General features: G+C 35.6%; 1 protein-coding gene across 3 annotated transcripts in view; it reads left to right on the top strand.

Moving 5' to 3' along the window:
* Positions 1-26536, top strand: part of LOC121384801 (actin-binding LIM protein 1-like) — a 96165-nt gene that overhangs the window by 37994 nt on the left and 31635 nt on the right. For 2 of the 3 annotated variants that reach the window (XM_041515384.1, XM_041515383.1), the window contains exons 3-4: positions 17657-17724; positions 21642-21722. In XM_041515384.1, coding sequence (XP_041371318.1) covers positions 17657-17724; positions 21642-21722 — 149 coding nt within the window. The remainder of the gene's footprint in view (positions 1-17656; positions 17725-21641; positions 21723-26536) is intronic. The other variant, XM_041515385.1, reaches the window with a different exon arrangement.

Raw genomic sequence — 26536 nt, 5'->3', positions numbered from 1 at the left:
AAAATTTGTTTAAAACCTGGTTTTTTAGGATATGTAAGAAATAGAATAATACATTTGTGTCTGTTAGATACCATTTATCTCACAACTCATTTAAAAATATATCAAACTCACTTTTGCTCGTTAGATACATTTTAAAACAACTCGTCGTGAGATATATGGTACCCAATGGCCACTGATGTATTATTCTCTATTTAAGCAACCACTTCTAATAATCAGTCAATTGGTTTATGACCCAGCATATTTAATAACAGGCATTTTAACAACAGGCCTTTATTCTTTTATATACATGTACTCTGTTACATGCCTGCTTAATAGATATCATTATATGTTTTATGATGGGTTTTTTCCTTTTTATATCTGATCAAAATAATATTTATTTAGTGATTGATTAATTCTTTGATGTGCATTGCACTCATCAGTTTCATGGCAATAACCTTTAACCCGTGAGGCTCACTTTGTCGCTTGATATTGAACCATTTTTAACCTGTCATATATTTGACTGATTAATGGATGAAATAAAGTAAAGTTCAGAATGAAAATACCATCCAGCCAATCCTAGTTTTGTAGTCTGCATAATGTTATGTTTCTGGCATTATGTTAATAAACGGGAAAATGTAGGTTAAAACTAAAATATATTACCTAGTTTTATAGATCAATAAAAATGTAAAGGGACTCTTTATGGCTTCTGAATTGCAGATGAGATGAAATATGAATGTGTTGAGAACTAAGAAAAGGTTTACATTACTGTCAGACTTGTTACAAAAAGCACCACAATACATGCATATCAAAGGCCATGGTATGTGCTACCCAGTCTATGAGATGGTGCATATAAAAGATCCCTTGCTACTAATGGACAATGTAGCGTGTTTTCTCTAATGACTGTCAAAATTATCATATGTTTGACATCCAATAGCCGTTGATTGATAAATTAATGTGCTCTAGTGGTGTCGTTAAACAAAACAAATTTTAAACAAACTTGTTACAAAAAGCACCTGTCTATAAAAGATAATCGGGTATTGATATTCAACTCCTGCAATGAAAAAAATGTCCACCGGGAAAAAAAACTTGCCATTAAAAAACAACTTGAATATATACATGTAGTCCAAGGCAAAAACATTCTGTGGAGAACTAAGAACTCCACGGCATTGCCGATTGCCGTGGACAATTGCAGGGGTTGGATATTTAAATATTTCTAGCTAGTTTAACTACAGGTAATATACACAATGCATTGGCGTAGAAAGGAGGGTGGGCATGTGCCCCTACCATTCTTGATCCAGTAGCAGCAGCGATGATATATATATATATATATATATATATATATATATATATATATATATATATATATATATATCTCAGTGCGTGTGTGTTTGTGTGTGTGCATGCGTGCACGTGCCCAAAACGTTTTGGCACCTTCCTACGCCACTGCAATGTAGATTTTCAAAGAGTTTATAGCAGTGCAGTATACTGATGACTTTTGTTGTTGTTTAGTACAGTCTCAGAATTTGACAGCACCAACAAAAAAACCATGTTCGTTTTCCAGCAGTATATATGTACCTGTGCCAGTACAAGATGGAGTGATAATGTTTATGCTCCTTGTGATAATTTTTGGTCTTTAAAATTTCTTAACAAAACCAATAATCAAACTGGTGCCAAGCATTCTTTGAATCTCTTCCATTATCAGGGTAATAAGTGTCGGTTGGCTGTGATAAAACTCTTGTTTACGATGACATTTCCAAATTCGGGTCAACCAAGCATGGTAATTTAAGGCTTTAGTATCATGGATTTGTCTCTGCCATTTAAACACCCCTACTGGGCCAAGAATGTTGTCTTGAAATATGAAACTGAATATGGTGATAAGACATGGTTGATTTTTTTAAAAATATATTTCCGACTAGCTTGTACATTTATCTAATAATTTGTTATAAATCGCTCACACTGATGATGGGGGAGGGAAGAAGCCCAGTGGTAAAGCGTTCGCCTGATGTGAGGTCGGTCTGGGATTGATCCCCGTCGGTGGGCCCATTGGGCTATTTCTCATTCCAGCCAGTACACCACAGTGTCATTGGTTATTTTATTGATTTAGTAACGACAGTAGTTATATATATGTAAAACTTACTTTATTGTATTTGTAAAAGTACACATAGATCTGTATTAGCTCTAACTATGGATCAGTGGTTTAGTATTTTTCATTTGAGCTAGTGTTCTCTGGTTAGACATATCTAAAAGTAAAGTTTGTTTTATTTAACGACGCCGCTAGAGCACATTGATTTTTTATCTTATCATCGGCTATTGGACGTCAAACATATGGTCATTCTGACACTGTTTTTAGAGGAAACCCGCTGTCGCCACATAGGCTACTCTTTTTACGACAGGCAGCAAGGGATCTTTTATTTGCGCTTCCCACAGGCAGGATAGCACAAACCATGGCCTTTGTTGAACCAGTTATGGATCACTGGTCGGTGCAAGTGGTTTACACCTACCCATTGAGCCTTGCGGAGCACTCACTCAGGGTTTGGAGTCGGTATCTCGATTAAAAATCCCATGCCTCGACTGGGATCCGAACCCAGTACCTACCAGCCTGTAGACCGATGGCCTGCCACGACGCCACCGAGGCCGGTGACATATCTAATACTGGCCTTTACATTAAAAAGAAAAAAGTATTAACCATAAAATGTACTGGTTTATTACAAAGAGAAATCAGTTTTAAAAATGTCCTGCTGGTGCATGTGCATGTACGTACATTTGTATCTATAATATCTGCATATATATGTCATAATGTCACGCAGGAAAACTAGTTTTAATCAATGAATGCATCAATGCCTTTTATAGCACTGGAAATAAATGAAATAAAAGTAAATGTGACTTATTTGAATTGCATGACATGCAGCACGCATAAATTACAAAACTTGATGATGGGAGTTGATATGCATGTACATCTAAGTGATCTTCATGTATAATACATTACCATCAAAACCTGTTTAATAATGTGTCACATAAACACAAAGCTGTCTTTTAGAGATAAAATATGTGCAGGTATATATGTTGCCATATATACTAGTAATATTTATATATTTTTATTTTTATTTATCATATAAAATGTTGTCATGGTCTTTTCATAAAAAAAAGTTTATTTTATTTAACGACATACACCACTAGAGCACATTGACTAATTAATCATCGGCTATTGAATGTCAAACATTTGGTAATTCTGACACGTAGTCATCAGAGGAAACCTGCTACATTTTTCCATTAGTAGCAAGGGATCGTTTATATGCACCATCCCACAGACAGGATAGCATATACCATGGCCTTTGATATACCAGTTTTGGGGTTTAAACATAATATGTACAGGTATATGTTACCATATGTACCTATATTAGTAATATTTATATTGTTTTAATTTATCATATAAAATGTTGTCATGGTCTTTTCACACAAAAAAACGACAGCAGATTATTATTTTGTAAAAAAAATAAAAAAAATTTACTCTGATTTCTGATAATTGGTATCAACATTTTACGTTTTTAATTTGATCTGTAAAACTATCCACTAATTAATGTGCTGTTTGTATATATATGCCAAAATATGGACAGTGTAATTGTGTCAGGCAGTTAGTGTGCTGCGACCCTGACATGGCAAAGGAATGTTTCATTTCTCTAAATCAATGATTGTATCATGTGTTACATGTGCGTGACTGTTACTGATATATTTCAAACTGGCTGCCTTTAAAATTAATAAAATGTTAATGTAATTAATTAGGAAACAGATCCTCATTCATGGTGCTTACCAGACTTGCGTTTAGTGTAATGGAAGGCGGTGAAGCTTCGTGTACAAACAGACATTGATCATATAAGTCACTGGCGTACAAAGCGAGGGGGGCAAGGGCCCCTTGCCCCCCCCCCCCCACTTTTGATCCAGTAGCAGCAGTGATGGTTTATATATATTTATATATATGTGTGTATGTGTGTGTCTCCCACCCCCACTTTTTTGCACCTTCATACGCCATTGTAAGTACCGTGTGTTTGTGTAATTGGGAGGTTATTTGGTGTCAGAACTTTAGTCTAGAGTGTTTGAGAAGACATCTGCTGCGTAAGTATAGGTTAATGATTTACAGCCAAGACTTGACAAGTTTTAGAGCTATAAGGTCTTTGATACACCTGATATGTACCTATATTAGTAATATTTATATTGTTTTAATTTATCATATAAAATGTTGTCATGGTCTTTTCACACAAAAAACGACAGCAGATTATTATTTTGTAAAAAAAAAAAAAAATCTCTGATTTCCGATAATTTGTATCAACATTTTACTTCTTTAATTCGATCTTCAAAACTATTCACTGTTGTTTCCAACATTTTATTACACAGAGCACAACTAATTAATGTGCTGTTTGTATATATATATGCCAAAATATGGACAGTGTAATAAATCATGTCAGGCAGTTAGTATGCTGCGACCCTGACATGGCAAAGGAATGTTTCATTTCTCTAAACCAATGATTGTATCATGTGTTACATGTGCGTGACTGTTACTGATATATTTCAAACTGGCTGCCTTTAAAATGTTAATGTAATTAATTAGGAAACAGATCCTCATTCATGGTGCTTACCAGACTTGCGTTTAGTGTAATGGAAGGCGGTGAAGCTTCGTGTACAAACAGACATTGATCATATAAGTCACTGGCATATGAAGCGAGGGGGGTGCAAGGGGCCATATGCCCCCTCCACTTTTGATCCTGTAGCAGCAGCGATTGTTTATATATATTTATATTTATATATGTGTGTGTGTGTCTCCCACCTCCACTTTTTTGCACCTTCCTATGCCGCTTAATCCAGATACCGACTCCAAACCCTGAGTGAGTGCTCCGCAAGGCTCAATGGGTAGGTGTAAACCACTTGCACCGACCAGTGATCCATAACTGGTTCAACAAAGGCCATGGTTTGTGCTATCCTGCCTGTGGGAAGCGCAAATAAAAGATCCCTTGCTGCCTGTCGAAAAAAGAGTAGCCTATGTGGCGACAGCGGGTTTCCTCTTTAAAACAGTGTCAAAATGACCATATGTTTGACGTCCAATAGCCGATGATAAGATAAAAAATCAATGTGCTCTAGTGGCGTCGTTAAATAAAACAAACTTTACTTTTCCTATGCCGCTGTAAGTACCGTGTGTTTGTGTAGTTGGAGGTTATTTGATGTCAGAACTTTAGTCTAGAGTGTTTGAGAAGACATCTGCTGCGTAATTATAGGTTAATGATTTACAGCCAAGACTTGACAAGTTTTACAGCTACAAGGCCTTTGATACACCTGATGTGGGTGGATCTGTAAGCAATAATATATTTATTTATTACCCATATGGGCTCAAATATACGGGGTAATATTTTTTCGATCTCTGCACAGTGTGCAGATTGCTTCTACAGTCACTGATTGGCTGGCTTTAAAAAGACAAGATTTGATTGGCAATTACATACTGCCGGGACTACTTTTTGTTCATTCATGATTCCATTCATCGGTCAAACTATTACTACGAACTTCAAATATTTTTTTACGATACGAACATTTACGGAATTAAAAATCAAAATATATGTACAAATGTTTAAAAATGTTTTTATTTTATTATTTTTACTGGGTTTTGTTTTGGAACTATTCTTTGGTGGATACTGTTGGGTGTGCACCGGTAACGGCGCGTATGAATATATTGTTATGGCTGGTAGAGCATGTTAGTTGTTACAGCAGCGAGAACGTAAATATACTTTTAAAATTGTTAAAGATTGACAATGGGTAATAAAGAGAATAACCAACTCATTACGAGGAATTACGGATTATCTGTCCCTCGTGAATTAATGCTGTAAAACCCTCGCCAGAGGCTCGGGTTTACAACATTAATTAACTCGGGACAGATAATCCGTAATTCCTCGTAGCTCGTTAGTTATTCTCTAAGTTCTGTATATAAAATATTCTGGCTATGATTGAAATTTTCATACTGCATTGCCATTATTTATTCCATTTGAATGTTAGGGTTAGGGTTAGTTTTAGACTTACTATAAATATTCTGCAGTGTCTTAAGTTATATTCCTGAATATAACGCATAGCAGAATAAATCTCTAGGCTCAATATGCTAAGCTTAGAGTAAATCAGACTCTCACCATTACATTCATTCAGTTAATATTAAATCCACATTTACAGTGATAGAAATAAGAATAATTTATCATTAGTCCACCGGACAAATACATCTAGAAATTACTTGTCCACCAATATTTTCACTTGTCCAAATAAATTATTTGTTTTATTCAAGTACCAGGATGATGTTTTTGATTGCTCAGAATAAAATTGCAGTGAAAATTTCTACTTGTCCACTGGACAACCATCAAGGCACATTTTGCTAGTCCGAATAGATTTTCACTTTTCGGGACAAACGGACAAGTGCTTATTTCGAACACTGCATTTACAATATTGATATTTGGAGTCGCATCCCAGTAATAATACATGTATTGCATGTACCATTGATTGTGAAGATACTCTACAGGATTCTGTAAATTAAAAGTCTAGAAAGCGTTTTCAAGTTTTATGACTTATAAACATTTACCTCAAAGACATTTTCCTTCTGTATCTAAAGACTTTTTCTCTCCATTTGCCAAAGAGCTGTTTTGAAAGATAAGTAGTTAATTATATTTGTTGTTGTTCTCCAACATGAAGTCTGAACAGTTTGTGTAGGGGAGTATATAGCTGCTTGACATTCTGTTATAGTTTGTAGGAATGTGAGAGTCAGCCGGAGGCTCCTGCTATCTTTCATCTTGAGAGACCTAGAGGCAGCATCTCAACATGAAGCTGGCCTGGTGCCACGACTTGTTTTTACAACACATCTACACACTGTGACCTTTTCTAATACTAGTCAGTTGGGCAATGTTAAAAAATACAAATTTTTCTCATAATTTATGCATCCTCTCCCAATGCGAGAACAGGACATAGCCCAGTGGTAAAGCATTCGCTTGGTGCGCGGTCAGTCTGGGATCGATCCCCATCGGTGGGCCCATTGGGCTATTTCTCACTCCAGCCAGTGCAACACGACTGGTATATCAAAGGTCGTGGTATGTGTTATCCTGTCTGTGGGATGGTGCATATAAAAGATCCCTTGTTGCTAATCGAAAAGAGTAGCCCATGAAGTGGCGATAACGGTTTTCCTCTCTCACTATCTGTGTGGTCCTTAACCATATGTCCGATGCCATATAACCATAAATAAAATGTGTTGAGTGTGTCGTTAAATAAAAAACATTTCCTTCCTTCCTCTCCCAATGTTGATTCTAAATGATTGAATTGATTGAAAACCTATTGTATTGCATATACACAGTGTTTCTGCCAAAAAGACATTTTTGGGTATTGCATTATGGAATTGAATTCAACCACTGTCCTCCCTCCAGAATGAAAATGGGTTATGGTTAGGGTTAGGGTTAAGAAAATCATACAGTAATGATAAGAGTAATTAATTTTGTGTAAAAGTTAACTTTAAAAAAGTAAAATTTGGGTATGTCGCCATACCCGTTTTACTCTATCAGTAACCCTGATATTATTTACATGTAATACTATATATTGTATATATATATACAGATTATTCAGCACAAATTATCCAACTTAAGAGGCCTGCTGGCCTTTTCCTAAACTAAACAGGTTGAATATACCGGTATGTTAATATACCACTACACTTGCCGGGTCTATCCAGTACATATGTTTTGTAAGATCAGTTTTTTGATGGATTGTTTTGATTCTTTATGGAATGATGCCATATTATGTCAAGTTTTGAGCTTCACTTAGGCATAATATTTAAATCATCATTATCCAAGATATGAAAGATTAATAGAAACAAGAGTCTATTCTATTTCATAATATTTTTTATTAATTATACATCAGCATGGTGTGCAAATGAAGGGTGTAAGTATTCCATTAAAAAAAACCCACATTTCCAGTCAATCCAATTGTAATTACAAACTGATATATATTATGACCATGCATTAGTAAAGGCAAAGCTATACATTTTTTAAAGTTATGAATTTTAGTTTTGTAATCATATCCTTGAATTGTTACTACACTTATTACTACACTTTATTACTATGGAAATTTCTAAACAAAACAATCTCAAGGGAATTAATCTTATATTTTATTTAATGTCCTCACATTACACAAATGTTCCTCAAGATATTCTTGGATTGGAAGCTATCACTTCTGCTTTGCTTTGTCTGTTAGCATGGGTGTGATCCCATGAGCAGCGGTGCGGTAAACACTGTGAATTATTGCAACAATATTGATTGATAGCTGACTCGATTATTCCTTCATCATCATCACTGCCGTGTCTCCAGGGTCAGCCAGACACGATTGCGCGTTCTGTGTGTCTGGCTCTGGTTTTGTCAATATTCAGCTCAAACTGGCCTCATTCGCAGACCGCTCGTATTATTATCCTGATTATGTCTGGTAGGTACTCAGTTTATATTTCATTACATTCCAGTGTTGGTGGTGTGGTCATCAATTGGGTTCATGCGTATACAAATCCAGGCTAAAGACGTGGGCAAGGTCTTCAGAATTTAGCAACATGTCATTTGTTACAAATTCTAGACGAGTAAGACTTTGTTAAAGCCTTCAGTGTAGTGTAGGCTTAAAATTATGACTGGTCCCTTGATCATACTGTTTAATAACGATTGGTAGGTAATGGGTTTGTAATCCAGTATACTTACATGCTACCCATGGCTGAGATTCTAGCTCAGTCGGTAGAGCACTCGTCTCGGGTGCTTGGGTCGAAGGATCAAAACCCCTCGGTGGACCCATTCTCTGATTGGATTTCTTGCCCAACCAGTGGACCCATGACTGGTATATCAAAGGTTGTGATATCTGCTGTCCTGTGTGGGGAAAGTGCAGGTAACAGATCACATGCTACTGATGGAAAAATTAGCAGGTTTCCTCTGAAGTTGTGTGTCACAACCATCAAATGTTTAAGACCCAGTAGCTGATGATTAATTAATCAATGTGCTCTAGTGGTGTTGTTGAACAAAATAAACATACTTTACTTTAGTGGAGCATTGGTCAGCTGGGCCCCATCAGTGGGCCCATTGGGTTATTTCTCGTTCCAACCAGTGCACCATGACTGGTATATCAAAGGCTGTGGTATGTGCTATCCTGTCTGGGATGGTGCATATAAAAGATCCCTTCCTACTAATGAAAAAATGTAGTGGGTTTCCTCTCTAAGACTGTCAAAATTACCAAATGTTTGACATCCAATAGCCAATGATTAATAAATCAATGCCCTTCTTTGGGTGATGTCAGCTGGGATCATGATTGTACAACTTACCTGTTAGTCTGGACTCTAAGACTAGAAGAATGTACTGAGTTTGTATTCCACTCCATGCATCTCTCAAGTAGAGGGGCGTACGTAGCAGTGGTAAGGCGCTCACTTGATGCATGGTCGGTGTGGGATCGATCCCCATCGGTGGGCCCATTGGGCTATTTCACGTTCCATCCAGTGCACCACAACAGGTACATCAAAGGCCGTGGTTTGAGCTATCCTGTATGTGTGATCCGTTGCTGCTAATCGAAATGAGTAGCCCATGAAGTGGCAACAGCGGGTTTTATTCTCTCAATATCTGTGTGGTCCTTAACCATATGTCTGACACCATATAACCATAAAAAAAATGTGTTGACTGCGTCGTTAAATAAAACACTTCTTTTTTTCACTCAAGTAAATGCTCTGCTATAGGCTCATTGTGGAGGTTCGTTAAATAAAACATTTCCTTCCTTCATTGTGAAGGTTAAAGCTGCATATCACTGACCGATGCTAGCTCAACAACTGGTACATGTGTACCAAAGGCTGTGGAATGCTGTTAGTATTTTAGTATTTGTGTAGGAAGCCAACCTCTGACAGGTTTCAAGGAATGTATTTTTTGGTATTTATACAGACAGGGATTACAGTTCCTTAAATTCATTTCTTCCCATTCCCAGACATTCAGAAATTTTTAGGATGATATCCTATGAACAGATAATTATTTTTGCTTTTGTTTTCTGTTTCATCTGGTCTTCAGTGACTAGTATGTCAAAGGCTAATGGTATGTGTTGTGTTGCATATATGTGGGAAAAATACATTCCAAATATTCCTTGATGACAGTGTGTTTCTCCTTTTACACCATAACCAATGATATAGGTTTGATTGATCAGCCTGTGTAGATTTATTGATTTCTATTTTACTAAAGCGCAGACAAATTAATGCTTACCTTTATTAAATGCAGTCAAGCCAAAACTTGCCCTTCTCAAGACATCTGTATGTGTTAAGTAGGACACTGTTTATTATTTGTTACATTTAAATTTAACATTCTTTGACACAGATTTCCTAATATATTAATTGAATAAATTGTATTGAAATTTAATTATTTTAATTTTCTTTTGAAGAGTTTGTAATACATGTACTACTAATATTATTCCCAGTCTAATGAACAAGCTTATTCTACCATGTTAGTAGTATATTTTTTTATTTGCTGGATCAGGCTCATTCTGGTTAGTATATTTTAAGAGACAGACTCATTCTGACTAGTATATTTAAAGGCACATGCTTAATTAGTTAATATATACTCTTCAAAAAAAGAAACACAAATGGGTTATAACTCCGATTTTATGTTTCCTACCGGTTCATGCTTTGTGAATATAAGGTCATTGCATGTCCCAAACACATTCTCACGGTTACATTCGATAAAACGCAGCTACTGTACAATAAAGTTCCAAAATGTGAATATTCGCAAAAACGCAGCCACGTGCAAACCATGTCACCACTGCACGTGCGTTGTCTCCACGTGCAACATGAACACCGACAATATAAAAGTGCAGGGTGTTTGCTTGCCTGGCCTCTGTATCTGGCCGACAGTTGACAATCCAGGACATGCCACGTCTCAGTGAACCGCAGAGAAACAATGCCATCGGCCGACTAGACGCAGGCGAATCCAGAACGGCCGTTGCCAGGGCATTCCATGTGTCCCCAAGCACCATCTCCAGACTGTGGGACCGTTACCAGCAACATGGATCAACACGTGACCTCCCTAGATCCGGTCGACCACGGGACAATACCCCCGGGCAGGACCGCTACATCCGGGTACGCCACCTTCGGGAACGATTGACTACTGCCACCTCCACAGCCGCAGCAATACCAGGTTTGCGCAGGATATCCGACCAGACCATACGGAACCGCCTACGTGAGGTAGGAATTCGTGCCAGACGTCCAGTTCGAGGTGTCATCTTAACACCACAACACCGTCGACTCCGACTGCAGTGGTGCCAGATTCATCGACAATGGCCTCAACTGCGATGGAGACAGGTGTGGTTCAGTGACGAGTCCCGATTTCTGCTCCGACGTCATGATGGAAGATGTCGCGTGTATAGGCGTCGTGGTGAACGTTATGCGGCAAACTGCGTGCAGGAAGTGGACAGATTCGGCGGGGGTAGTGTCATGGTGTGGGCAGCCATCTCACACACTGGCAGAACTGACCTGGTCCACGTGCAGGGCAACCTGAATGCACAGGGCTACATTGACCAGATCCTCCGGCCACACATCGTTCCAGTTATGGCCAACGCCAACGCAGTGTTCCAACATGACAACGCCAGGCCTCACACAGCACGTCTCACAACGGCTTTCCTACAGAACAACAACATTAATGTCCTTCCTTGGCCATCGATATCACCGGATTTGAACCCAATTGAGCATCTATGGGACGAGTTGGACCGACGCCTCCGACAGCGACAACCACAGCCCCACACCCTGCCCGAGCTGGCAGCAGCCTTGCAGGCTGAGTGGGCCACCATCCCCCGGGACGTCATCCGTACTCTGGTTGCTTCAATGGGCAGGCGGTGCCAGGCAGTTGTCAACACACGCGGAGGCCACACCCGGTATTGACTCCAGATGACCTTGACCTTGGTGGTGTGTCCTATCACTTACTCACAATGGACTAGAGTGAACTGTGAACACTCCTGCAACATTTGGTAATTATCGGACTCACCATTCAATAATTAAATCAATTCTCCAAATGTTACGACAATGTGGTTTTGCGTTTCTTCTTTTGAAGAGTATATATTACTACATGTATTAGAAAAGAAAGGTAAAATGTTAATGTTAGTAGCATTGTTGAAGTATGTACTGCATGTATGTACTTTGACAACAGATATTTCCACAGAATCCTGAATACCCCCCCCCCCCCACCCCCCCACCCCCATTGATAAAACCTAATGTATCCACCAATATGGATCAATCACCTGCAGTTGTGTGTGAACATTTTTGTAATTCTGACATAATAGGGAAATGTTAGGGGACTTAGAGGATACAAAATGTTGTTGTGCCTGGTAGGGGTATGTTAGCAGAACTCTCTGAATGGTTTTGTAACTGGTCATTGTTTTAATATGTTAGGGGACACATACATGTATTGCTTTGTATGAGCAGTACTTTCAGAATGCTTGTTCAACTGGCCATTCTTGCAATATTCTGGTTTGTCCCGGGTCCAGTTTAGACTGGTTTCACTGTACAAATGATCTGGTTATTATACCTGAAATATGGAGGTGCTGTGTTGTATATCCAGCCAGTTTAATCAGATGGCATATAGTAGCTAAACCTATATGGAAATATGCACTATAGCCATTCTTTCCATATGGCCAGTAACGTCTACCCTGCCCTTTACCTTATTCTTAATCCATGCCTGTATTGGCTTCAGTCTAGCTACACCTGCGTCATCTTCAGCCTCATGTCCCAGGTGTCTGTATATATGTGTGGAAGAGTCTTCCTTTGAGTAAACATTGTGTGGCTTACTACGTAAGCTCCGTAGATAACGTGCTATGTATGTATAAAACATGTAAACACATGGTGGTCAGTGGGGCAGTATAGTTCTGTAGCCATCTTTGTGTAAACATGGGGCTCTCGGTAATGTGTCATTGCAAATACTACCGATTGAAAGGAATCTATTTTTTAAATTATATATATATATATATATATATATATACACACACACACACACACACACACACACACACAAATATTACACTGTAGTTTTTGGTAAATTGGATGTACAAGTTACATTAGAAAAAAAACTTAGAAAGCATGGGTTATAAAGGTTTACGGTTTTCATAATTGGTCCCAAAATATAGTGAATATTTCAGTAAGCAGTTTTGAAGCATCTTTTGGCACTTTACAAATAATACTTTTCCACAATATTATGGGATTGCAAGGTCCATATCTACATTGTATTGGTAAACTTACCATGATCTTGATATGTGCTTTGTCAGTCCTAATGCATAGTAAATGCATGGCTTTTAATGGATAGTTTTCTGGCATCACTTAATTGTTTCCAATCATTCATACTGTAGGATTGGTCACATTATAGTTCATATCAATTAACACACCACTAGAGCACATTGATTTATTAATCATTGTCTGTTGGATGTCAGACATTTAGTAATTCTGACATATAGTCTTAGAAAGGAAACCCGCTACATTTTTTCATTAGTAGCAAAAGATCTTTTATATGCACCACCCCACAGACAGGATAGCACATACCACGGTCTTTGATATACCAGTCGTGGTGCACTGGCTGGAACATGAAATGGGCCAACTGATGAGATGAATCCTAAACCAACACCATACCAGTAATACCACTGGGTTACATCCTGCCTCCATGTTGTATATGCCCAGAATAGCATACATATACATGTAATTAAACTTAATCATTTGAAAAATGGAACCAAAATAAGCTGTTATCATGGTTGTCATAACAATCATGTCTCTTAAAGGGTAGTTAATCATCTGTCTTCCTTCTGCACTAAAACAACTATGTCTGATTAGCAAAGGGTATTTTTATATGCACTTTCTCCGACAAGGTTTTACGTAAACCGTAGCTTGAGGTATATCTGTTTAGAATGGTTACTAATACAGTGAAACTTGTCTAAACCGGATCACCTCATGACTTAATATTTATCTGATTTAGACAGGATCCAGTGTTTAAAGGTTCACATTTTAGAATTTAAAACATTTGGGACCATGAAACTTGGCCGGTTTTGACAGAATTCTGGTTTGTTCCAGGTCTGGTTTAGACTGGTTTCACAGTACAAATGATCTGGTTTTACACAAATATTACACCTGAAGTATGGGGGTGCTGTGTTGTATATCCAGTCAGTTTAATCGAATGGCTTATAGTAGCCAAACCTGTATGAAAGTATGCACTATGTAGCCTGGTTGTTTTTCATCACAAGTTTCATTTTTGTTTCTAATGTAATGGTTATGCCAAAGATGAGAGGGTCTTAATGGTGGTATTTAAACACCTTCTAATGATTGTATCAAAACGTAACATTTTATAATTTAAACTTTATTTTGAATAAATATATTTATGCTTACACAATCGGTGCTTATTGATTAGACACCTCCTCTCTCCCCCCCCCCCCCTCTTCCTATAATATTAATCACTTGTACAGTGTAAGTCACCCTTTTCCTTCCCCCTCCCTAAATTGGTTATAAGTTGCTAATTTAGCTGATTTAAATTGGTTATAATTTGCTAATTCAGTAGATATAAATTGGTTATAAGTTGCTAATTCAGCAGATATAAATTGGTTATAAGTTGCTAATTCAGTTGCTTTAAATTGGTTATAATTTGCTACCGTATATCGCTGTGTATTAGCCGACTCCATGCATTAGCCGACCCCCTAGTTTCACCCTCCAAATCGGCTTTAAAATTATCGACCTTGTATATAAGCCGACCCCCCTATATAAAACTAACCAAGTCAGATGTCTGTGTGGTCTCTACAAAATGACAAAGTACATCTGCTTTCAAACGTCATTTGTCACAGCAAACTTATCCGGAAGCAGTAGCCGATTTCTATTTATAGAAACGGTGTCCGGTTAATTTATTTCTCGTAAAATATAAGTACCAAGATAGCGAAATATACCTAAACATTCTTGATTGCAGCCACACGTTAAAAACACAGTGACTGTTTGCATTGTTGATTGTGCTAATCGGTCTTTTCATTACTAGTCGGCTATACCCTACCATACCCAACCACCCGTGTCGATTAATCCCAAGCCGACAAACAAAACAAATGAAGCTGGAACAATTAACGTGTTCACCGGTTTTAGTAAGCAGTTTTGTAATGACACGTGACCTGCGAAGTTTTCCGAAATTGTTTTGATCGGTCACCATTTATTGTTGTTTAAACAGATAAATATTACTAAATAACTTTTAAACACCAACATTTATTAAAGATGAACATATATATACAATTTTAATATCTTTTATTTGTAATAGCTTGTGTTAAAATGCAATATTAAACCTTTATGAAAGCGGAAATGCAGAGCACAATAATGACAATAGATCGAGTCGAGCCGTGACGTCACTATTCTAACTTTACATTTCCAATAAAATGTTGACTCCTTAGATAAGCCGACCCCAGCCTTTGACTTGATAAATTTTGTATCAAAAAGTCGGCTAATACACAGCGATATACGGTAATTTAGTAGATATAAATTGGTTATAAGTTGCTAATTCAGTAGATATAATTTGGTTATAAGTTGCTAATTCAGCAGATATAAATTGGTTATAAGTTGCTAATTCAGTACATATAAATTGGTTACAAGTTGCAAATTCAGTACATATAAATTGGTTATAAGTTGCTAATTCAGCATGTCTACTTGGTTCAGTTACCTCAAATGTTCGGTTTGTTTTCATAAGAATTATAATTGTTTGGTGTATTCCACGGTTTCATAATTACTTACTAAAAAACAAAATGCCAACAACTGCATGCGTTTACCATTAAGCAGATCCCGTGTTTACAATGTACACCACTTCAAAGTACAGGTAATTAACTTTCTGGCCATGACATTTGAAAAAACCCCACTGAGGTAATGTTTGCCAGATAAGTCCCAAACATTCAGGTCGAACCCTTCCTGAATGTTGTCAAACATTTCATTCGACACTTTGTACGCGAACAGTGTGTGTCGCATGGAGCAGGCAACTACATAAATGTCTTTCTTTCACCAAGGTATGTAATCACATTGATTTGTGTGAGTCTGTGGCATTGCTTCGATACATGAGGTATTTTCACAGTTCAAAATTTTTTATTAAAAAATGCTATTGCTAATTTCATTATTTGGTAAAACTGAAGTTGTGGGTTACAATTACTTAAAAGGATTGTTAAACTACAAGGTTAATGTAGAGGTAAAGGTACGAGTGTGATTTGTATGACAGACAAAACTGGTAAAAATGAAAACAAAAATGGCTATGCAATTTCTTTATTTTACAACCATGAAAACCAGCAAAAGTGGTATTGCGGAGGTGGTCTTTATGAGCAGGTAGACTTGATGTGAAACGTCATGCAGTTATTTGCACAGTGCTGTTTATAATACCGTAATAGACAAGTGGTTATTATGCAAGGTTCTTTGTAATGTTTATTATCTACTTGTAAGTAACAATTTTAAAATGTAATTTAGTTCTTTTAATAAAAATAGTCTGGAATATAAAAATACATGTATTGTAACTAATGGTGGTTTTAGTTTGGAGAAAACTATACCATATGGTACAATTTTGGAAATTATATGTAGGAATACTTTTTCTCTAGGTTATTGAAGAAATTATCATAATATTGTACAGTATGGGTGGGATGCTGATTAAAACAAAATGTTTGACTGTGAAAGACAAATTACTCCAGTTTAACACTTATTGGTAAGTGAACATCACCAGAAAATAATTTTGAATGTAACATCATCAGTAACATTGAATTACCATAGTTTGACACCCAATAGCCGATGTATTTTTCGTGCTGCGGTGTCGTTAAACATTCATTCATTCATTCATTCATCAGTAACATGTGAATAATTGGTCATTCTGCTTATTTAGAAATTACATGAACCCTAGGACAAGACAGATTTGGTTTAGTCACATAAAAAAAGTTAAGCAGTCCAGCGGCTAAGATCACCTGAGCAGAAACATGCATCCAATATGATTTTAGTACCTAAAGTCTTAAACCTGGTGACATAACCACAGTGCCATAAAGGACTGTTATGTATGTGGCTGGTATATACAATGCCCTATGCTTATAAAACTCTTTGAGTTTAGACTCAAGACTAATAGTTTGAGATATCATGGCAACACCCAATTTTCTGTTTGCTTGTGACATTATTAGAGATTGTAGTTTAGACTCTAAAGTTTTTATAAGCATGGGCCTAAGTGTCCTGTATTAAAACGTGGTCTGTATGTGGCTGTTATTCAATGTGTCCTGTACGAAAAGTGGTCTGTATGTGGCTGTTAATCAAGGTGTCTTGTATTAAAATGTGGTCTGTATGTGGCTGTTATTCAATGTGTCCTGTATGAAAAGTGGTCTGTATGTGGCTGTTAATCAAGGTGTCCTGTATTAAAATGTGGTCTGTATGTGGCTGTTAATTAAGGTATCCTGTATTAAAACGTGGTCTGTATGTGGCTGTTAATCAAGGTGTCCTGTATTAAAACGTGGTCTGTATGTGGCTGTTAATCAAGGTGTCCTGTATTAAAAGGTGGTCTTTATGTGTCTGTTATTCAATGTGTCCTGTATTAAAAGGTGGTCTGTATGTGGCTGTTAATCAAGGTGTCCTGTACGAAAAGTGATCTGTATTCTCTTGTTTTCTCTGTTGCAGGTCCTGACTCGGGAACTGACCACTCAGCGAGTGAAGATGAAGACGAGTTCACTCCAAATGACCAACAGGTAACTCGGTGTTTCTTCGCCGACACTCCAGCCCACCTCATCTTTCTCATGGTGTACAGTTGTGCATGTGGTGCATGGTCACTGTTTTCAGTTTGTCACATGAAATGAGTCGGTCAAACCGCTGTATAATATTAGACTGTAGTTTAAATTAGGAACATATGATAGAATAGAACTTGAAATATATTTAAGAATATCATCGAATAAAACTGTAAGCTGATGGAATTTAATTGGATAACTTTTTGTTTTGTGAAATAAATTTTTAATATTTTAAGAAGGCATGTTAAACATGTTTCAGAATTAATTAATTTGAACAACCATAAAAAAGTGCTTTAAAATTGAATAGTGAATGTGAAGTTTTTACATTGTAAATTTTTTCTTAATATTTTTGGACATAAACTCTGAACAATAATTCATTGTTTTAATCTCTATTTAAAATGTATCCCATATATATGGTTAACAAATTCCACAATTGGTAAAATTATTATTAACTTTACTATATTTTAAAAATGAGTTAAATGCATGTATGGACTAAAACTTAACTTAATACTAAAACTTCGATATTTTTAGGTTTAGTTTGTGTATTAATTACTGGAAACTGAAATATCATTATGAAAATATAAAACTTTATTGGCATCATTCACCAACTGATTTTACAGTAACAGCTGTTTGACCAATCTTTCAAATGACTGTATAGTCAGAAGGTGTACATGTAATTGTTTATTTTTGTTTGTAATAAAACCACATGGATATGGTTTTGCTACTTTCCACTGTGTACCTTTGTTTTCTAAAGTTGAAGCATTGTTTTGTTTAAATATTATCTGATTGTTTTGACGACATTATTGGCATGACACCAGATTTATCCATTAATAGACATTGTATATGTAAAAATAGAGGTTATTTAAGCATTTAAAAATAACATATTAAAAAAGTGTACTGAAATTACAGTGTAAAATTCAAATTATGTGTTAATACTACATCATATCCCCCCCATCCCCAGGTATTCTCAGACACAACTCAACATTTACTGCATTAGTTTTAGGTAACTTCTGCATTTGAACCACCTAGGTCTATTGTTTTATGTGGCTGCTTTTTTTATATACACATACTTGACTTACAGTTTAACACAAGTTTGACTATTTGACATGTAAATGTATCTGCAAAATAAACAGAAAAATAAAGGAGATGGGTTTATCCATAAGCACCTGTCACTATGGGTATGGTTCTGAGCTGTAATGCATCATGTTACAGATACAGACAAAATGGCTAATGCCCTACTTTATCTGGTCAATTTGAAAGGACCCTTTGTGGAACATTGCTAAAAAATGTAATCGGCAAAAGTCATACCTTTTTGTAGACCTCCGCGTAACAAAGGCCCACTTTATGATCATACTTTAGTGGTTTCATTAGAATGTTGGAAATGTTCCAACATCATCCGCTGATGCTGTCAAAATTCATCATAGAAAAGTCTTGTATATTTTACAACTCTAGACAAGATGGCATTTGGCCCAATTTAATTTAGCAAAAGATAGGGTTTGTAACATGTACGTAATTACATTAAGAGCTGCTGCTTTCTAAGTGGTTCAGTGTTTGTGAACATGGCTAACAGTTGTAGTGCAATAATCAATAATTCTCTATTCCACTTTTTGGCCAAAGTAGATTTAATTTGTAGATACATGTAGAGGATATGAAGATTGAACTCATTTCTCTTTCTTTCTAGTTTAAAAAAAAAAAGATGATGTTTTCTTGTGAGTGTTTTGTTCAGAGACTAAACAGACACTGTTCTATTTCAGTCTTGGGCCAAAATAAATTATGTTACAGAAAGTGGATTTGGTTATTATAGAAATATTTCTTTAACCTTTAGATTACTTGATTAATTTGTGACAAAAACCATGTTGAGTGGGTACAAGTTGATAATTTTTACTTGCATATATTCACTTAAATGTTTTATAAATAACATTAAATAAAGTTCATATTTGAATCAGTAGGCCTAAGTATTATTTCTGTGGGTTTTTCTAATTTTTCTAATATTTTAGATCAGTTAATGTTGATTAAAATTAGGAAAAAAACAAAAAACGTTGCATTTATTTACAGGCATTTGTGGCCAGCTGTCCAGTATTTATGTCGATTATTCCCAATAACAGTGGTTTTCTGACCAGAATGGGTTTTTTAAACGAACTACAATTCATATCCCAATATTTGGTGATTTTTCTTGTTGGTAAAATGATAAAATTTATTATCAAATTAGCTGTCACAATCAGCTATCGATCCCTGAAAATGACAGCGATGTTCCGCCATTGTTGTCAAGCGAAAATAATTTCCTAAAACCACTTTTTCAACTTAAAATTCCAAGGTATTTTCCATTGGAAAACCAAAAACTAAAGATACAGGAAACTGAATTGTCTTCCGTTTCCTGTTAATAAATAGTTTGAGGCAAGTGTCATGTGCAAAACGGTGGGAAATAAATGTATGAATTGGGGAATGCACAGTATACAGTATGTCATATCTCGCCTGCAGTAATCATCAGGTTAAGAGTGATGATGTCATTTTGGTTCCTATGGCTCATCCTTTTACAGATATCTTAAGAAAATCAGTAATTACGGCAAGCTGTGATAATCCCCATATTTTGTTTTTAAAGGCAAATGTCCAGAAAACATCTACAAAAGGAAAAGTCCGGGAAGTCTTTTCTAGTGCTGATTAAATTGCGTAAATGTCGGATTATACAAGTATGTGCACTATGTGCACCTTTACAGCAAATAAAACCATGAAAATGATATATTATAGTATTGGGCTTCAACTTAAGAATTTGTCACCTACGGCAATATTTTAAAAAACATTGCCATGGGTGAAACAGCCCACTGACGGCAATATTGAGCCTGCCTGTGGCAGTGTTTTTTCAAAGTGACTTTTGCAGCAAATCAGCGTGACTGAAAGGGAGACATATTTCAAAAGCACAAATGTTAAATACTAGCAAATAATATACCCCAGGTATATATAGTTTGCCATTGTTGAGGAGCTTTATCGATGGCAGAAATATTTAACCAGTAGCAGAAAAGTGCCGCCTGTGATGCTCCTGATCTATGGCAATTTATATCTGAATGGCGGCAATCGCTGTCACTAAGTTTGAGACCTGTGTTGCATTGTTAAATAACCATTCTTGTAACCTAGATGATTATTCTAGGCAGCTAAGAATGACTACCTGGCCTGTCTATTAGTGTATTCTCAATGGGTTAGAACTGGTACTGGAAGGAATTGTTACTTCAGCCTTGATCTTGATCTTTACAAACAACATTCTGTGTTATCTGACCCCAGTAATCCCCAGCTGATATTTGGGTCACAGTGACCTATATTTTACAATATACATTCATGTAAAAATTTAGTTTGCTCAACATATCTTACACCATAAAAATCGGATGCTATTAAATAAATAATTAAATAACTATTAATTTTTAAAATCTGGTGTCGTTTAATAAATATGAATTGCAAGTTTTGACCTGTTTCTTCTTGTTTTGTTGCCATGTTAATTATATTAAATATTTAAAATGCCAAAGTCTGCCATAATTTTTAAAAAACCCAACCCCCCCCCCCCCCGTCTTTCACTACTACAAATATTTGGTATATTTGATAGGTTCAGAAGCTGTTCATGTGGCTAGTAGATTTTACCTTTATCAGGTACAAGTTATTAAACTGGTTATGGTTTAAAGTATTTAATTTGGTTATGTTGGTTTTCTCTGTATTTTGTTTTGTTTTGTTTTAGTAATTCATTTTTGTAATGAATTTGTGGTGATGGTCTTGTACCCATATTTGTGATTCACATTGTAGTCTTTTTTTTTAATATTGTGCATTTTGTTTGATTTTGTTTTCATTTGTTTTCATTTTGAGTTTTTCTCATGTGTTGTCGTCCTACTTCCTTTGTTTAGTTTTCATTTCGAAGTACAAGTCCCACTAGTTCACTCACGTCAGCATCTACCAACAGTAGCGTCATTAGACACCGGCAGAATGTGAGTACCACGCACTAACATTCATCATTGTTCATTGTTCATCTTTTTTATTTACTATAGCATGAATTTAATTTTTAAATTTTAATATTAAACAAGTTTAAAGATAGTTGATGATTGGGTTGTGGTGTTAAATATATAGGTTCATTGTTACACATATCTGTATTGTAGTCAAAGAGTTTAAATAATTCAGAGAAAAGCGTGTATTTTCATGTCTTTATATTTGTAAGTTAAGCAATACCCATGTACATGTACACTTTACGTGTAAGTCATATGTCATATGTCACATAAAGCAAAACTACATGTACTAGACTTGCACCAGGGCTCAAAATTGGCTGCAATTCCTGCAAAACATACATGTAATTATATATACTTGATTTTGTTTTAAGGAAACAAAAGGTAAACTTATAGGGCCGAATTTACAAAGCCTGTTTACGTCTTACACTCGTGTAACTACATACATTTACAATGCTTAAACACCTGTTTATGTCTTACACGCGTTAACTACATACATTTACAATGCTTAAACACCTGTTTATGTCTTACACGCATGTAACTAAAAACATTTACAATGCTTAAAAACCTGTTTATGACTTACACGCATGTAACTACATACATTTACAATGCTTAAACACCTGTTTATGATTTACACGCGTGTAACTACATACATTTACAATGCTTAAACACCTGTTTATGTCTTACATACGTGTAACTACATACATTTACAATGCTTAAACACCTGTTTGTCTTACACGCATGTAACTAAAAACATTTACAATGCTTAAACACCTGTCACATGTAACTACATACATTTACAATGCTTAAACACCTGTTTATGACTTACACGCGTGTAACTACATACATTTACAATGCTTAAACACCTGTTTATGACTTACACGCATGTAACTACATACATTTACAATGCTTAAACACCTGTTTATGACTTACACGTGTGTAACTACATACATTTACAATGCTTAAACACCTGTTTATGTCTTACACGCGTGTAACTAAAAACATTTACAATGCTTAAACACCTGTTTATGACTTACACGCATGTAACTACATACATTTACAATGCTTAAACACCTGTTTATGACTTACACGCGTGTAACTACATACATTTACAATGCTTAAACACCTGTTTATGTCTTACACGCATGTAACTAAAACATTTACAATGCTTAAACACCTGTTTGTCTTACACGTGTGTAACTATATACATTTACAATGCTTAAACACCTGTTTATGACTTACACGTGTGTAACTACATACATTTACAATGCTTAAACACCTGTTTATGTCTTACACGCGTGTAACTAAAAACATTTACAATGCTTAAACACCTGTTTATGACTTACACGCATGTAACTACATACATTTACAATGCTTAAACACCTATTTATGTCTTACACACGTGTAACTAAAAACATTTACAATGCTTAAACACCTGTTTATGACTTACACGCATGTAACTACATACATTTACAATGCTTAACACCTGTTTATGTCTTACACACATGTAACTTAAAACATTTACAATGCTTAAACACCTGTTTATGACTTGCACGTGTGTAACTACATACATTTACAATGCTTAAACACCTGTTTATGACTTACACGCATGTAACTACACTCATTTACAATGCTTAAACACCTGTTTATGACTTACACGCGTGTAACTACATACATTTACAATGCTTAAACACCTGTTTATGTCTTACACGCATGTAACTAAAACATTTACAATGCTTAAACACCCGCTTTCAAGAAAAACATGGCTTTGTAAATCCAGACCATAATGTCTTATAACAGTGCAGTATTTTGACCTCTATATATGTACATACACTAGATTTATAATTAACCTGCACACAGAGATCAAAACTTGTGCTTGAAGCTACAAAAAGAACATTTAAATTGGCCTCTATCAGGGCTTACATTGGAACAAATTTTGGTTTAGCCAATTTTTCATAAATATCGAGTATTTCCTTGAAAATCATTAAAATATGGTTAATTTGAGGAATATTTTATTAGCCAAAGTCTGAATTTTGTAGCCATTTTGAATAAAAATTAGCAATTGGCTAATTTGGCAATATGCAGGGTGAGGCCTGAAAAAAAGGAAACATGTGATTGAAATAATTGTGGATATGTGTAACAGTTTATACATTTTGCACCAAGCCATGAACAATTGTTTTTTCTCATGTTTGATTGATTTACATGTACCTCTAACCACTTGTAAGTAAAATATTTTATTTTCGTCTTAAATTGAGGTTAATATTTATTCTATTTATATCACATTACAATGACATGTCTCTAGGTGAGTATTGTATTTCTGTTGGAGTCATGATTACAATATAAATAGATATATGTGTTAAATACTGAATAGATACATGTGTTAACTACTAGCTAGATATATATATATAAATATGTACATGTATGTTAAATACTAATTTTATTGTATGTATGCTGCACTATGATGGTCTGTATGAATGTACATGTATGTCAGAACTGACATGTATCAAAATACCAGAACAATTTAGTCAGTGAGTTCATTAACTTCATCCTGTAATATAAGTATAGTATAGGTTACGTGTATACCGTATTTGCAGTATACCACACTACATTGCTTTGTTCCTTGTCAGTGCCCAATAATATCTCTCTTAATGTTGTTTTTAAAATGAGTTTTTTCCACATTAATCTGCTGCTCAGTATATTTTTGTCTGTGTTTTTCGCTCAGCTTTTCAAAGTGTTATTGTGGCTACATGTAACCAAACTTTTGAAAGATATGTTTTTTTATAATGACATTGTGTAATCATAAGCTATTTATACATGTAGTTGCTAAAAGATTAAACAGTGTAATCATAAGCTATTTATAGTTGCTAAAAGATTAAACAGTTGATGTGATAAGACTATTGCTGATTATATACAGTTTCCCCCAAAACAGGACAGCATTAGCCATATGATCCGCGAATTGGTGCATTAAGTTCTAATCTGTTAATTGGTGCATTAAGTTCTAATCTGTTAATTGGTTCATTAAGTTCTAATCTGTTAATTGATTATATCATTCAGGGGTCGCAGAATAGGTGGGTCACGGGGGAGGAGCTTGAGGCCATGGCCCATCCCCTACATTTCTCTCTTATTGTGCTCAGCAGCTGGAAGTGTTGAATTTGAACACCTAAAATTCAATATTTTCTCAAACAAGCTCACCCCCAAATCCCACATAACAGGTTCAGACCTTTCAGGCCCTAAAATTTCAATCCCCTTAGCTATCAAACTGACAGTGCCCCCACCCCTTTCAAATATTCTCTGTGGACCTTGGCATTGTCATATACATGTATATTTAATACTCCACTGCAGTATTACTGGTTGAAATAGGAAATAACCCAGTGGGTATATATAGATCCTGTGTCCTGTCACATGTCATGGTGAGCACACTAACCACTGAGCCACCTCATGCTCGTTCAAACACTGGAGGGTTTTTTTTGGTTTTGTTTTACATAGTGTCAAAATTATACAGTGTTTAAGGTTAAGTGCATATACACATGTATGTGTTAGGTCCAAACATATTTGGGTTGGCTGTGACGACTTTATTTAGCTAACTCAATCAATAGCTAAGTGTTGCAGTTAGTGGTAGAAGAACACTGCCCTAGAAATAGAATGGATCAATAAGAGTTCAATCAGGGCTAGTGTACCTCTGGTTGAGCAGAAATGTTCGCCAAATAATCTATTATACTTCTTCTCTTTTTTTAAATTGCAGAAACTTCCAGCTATTTTTGAACAAAATATCTATCATTACATGAAATGTTTTTGCCAAATTAAAATAAAATTTGCCTTTTTTTTCTTTTTAAAGTTCACAATTGGTGATTGACAAAGCTATCACAGTCAATGCACTGGTCTATTCATGCTGTATTAAGACTTCAGTCTTAAGACTCGTATATTTGTATACAGGGGTAGGATTTACATATAGCTCATTTACTTGTAGTTTGAGTACATGCCTGAGGTGTTTGGATTATAGGATCAAATCCCCGTGGCGAACCATTTTGGGGTTTTTTTTTCGTATCCTAAGCAGTATTCCATGACTGGTTTATCAAAAACCTTGGTATGTGCTGTCTTGTCTATGGGAAACTGCATATAAAAGATCCCTTGCTGCTAGTTAGTAGGAGTTGCATCAGCAAGTTTCCTCATATACTCTACACTGGACTAAATGTTGAAATAACCATATGTTACCCTCCACATGCACTATATATATATATATATATATATGAAATATCACCCTATATATATATATGAAATGTTTTTAGCACTTGTATATAATTATGTATGTATTTTTGGACAGATTATATTTGTAAAAACGTTTGTGAAAATTGTTCAAATGTCAATGTCTAAATTGGTCTTTCTAGTGTTTAATGCAATCATTAACGGGAATGTGTTTCCCAGGGAAATTTTGGCCAATGACTAAGCAGGTTTGTAATTTCAAACAACATTTCACGAGTCAGTCTGCAAGTCTCTTACTCTTATACCTTTCGTTTGATTCTTGAGTACACAGACATTTTTTATACTTTTTTTTTTTAATTTTTTTTTTTTTTTTTAAATATTTTAATTTTTTTATGTATTTTAGTGTTTTGTTGTATCTTTCTGCTTTTGTTGTTAGTTGATTTAATTGTGTTAAATTGGATAGATGTTTTGGTATAAAACCGAGACATTATTTGCAATTATGGTATTAATTGACATAAATTTAGCAGTGACAGACAGCTATAAACCTAACAGATGATATACTATTAAAATGAGGGATAGATGATATGCTATTAAAATGAGGG

The sequence above is a fragment of the Gigantopelta aegis genome, chromosome 10, assembly GCF_016097555.1.
Source record: "Gigantopelta aegis isolate Gae_Host chromosome 10, Gae_host_genome, whole genome shotgun sequence".
Classification (NCBI taxonomy): Eukaryota; Metazoa; Mollusca; class Gastropoda; order Neomphalida; family Peltospiridae; genus Gigantopelta; species Gigantopelta aegis.
This window is presented reverse-complemented; position numbering and strand designations above follow the sequence as displayed.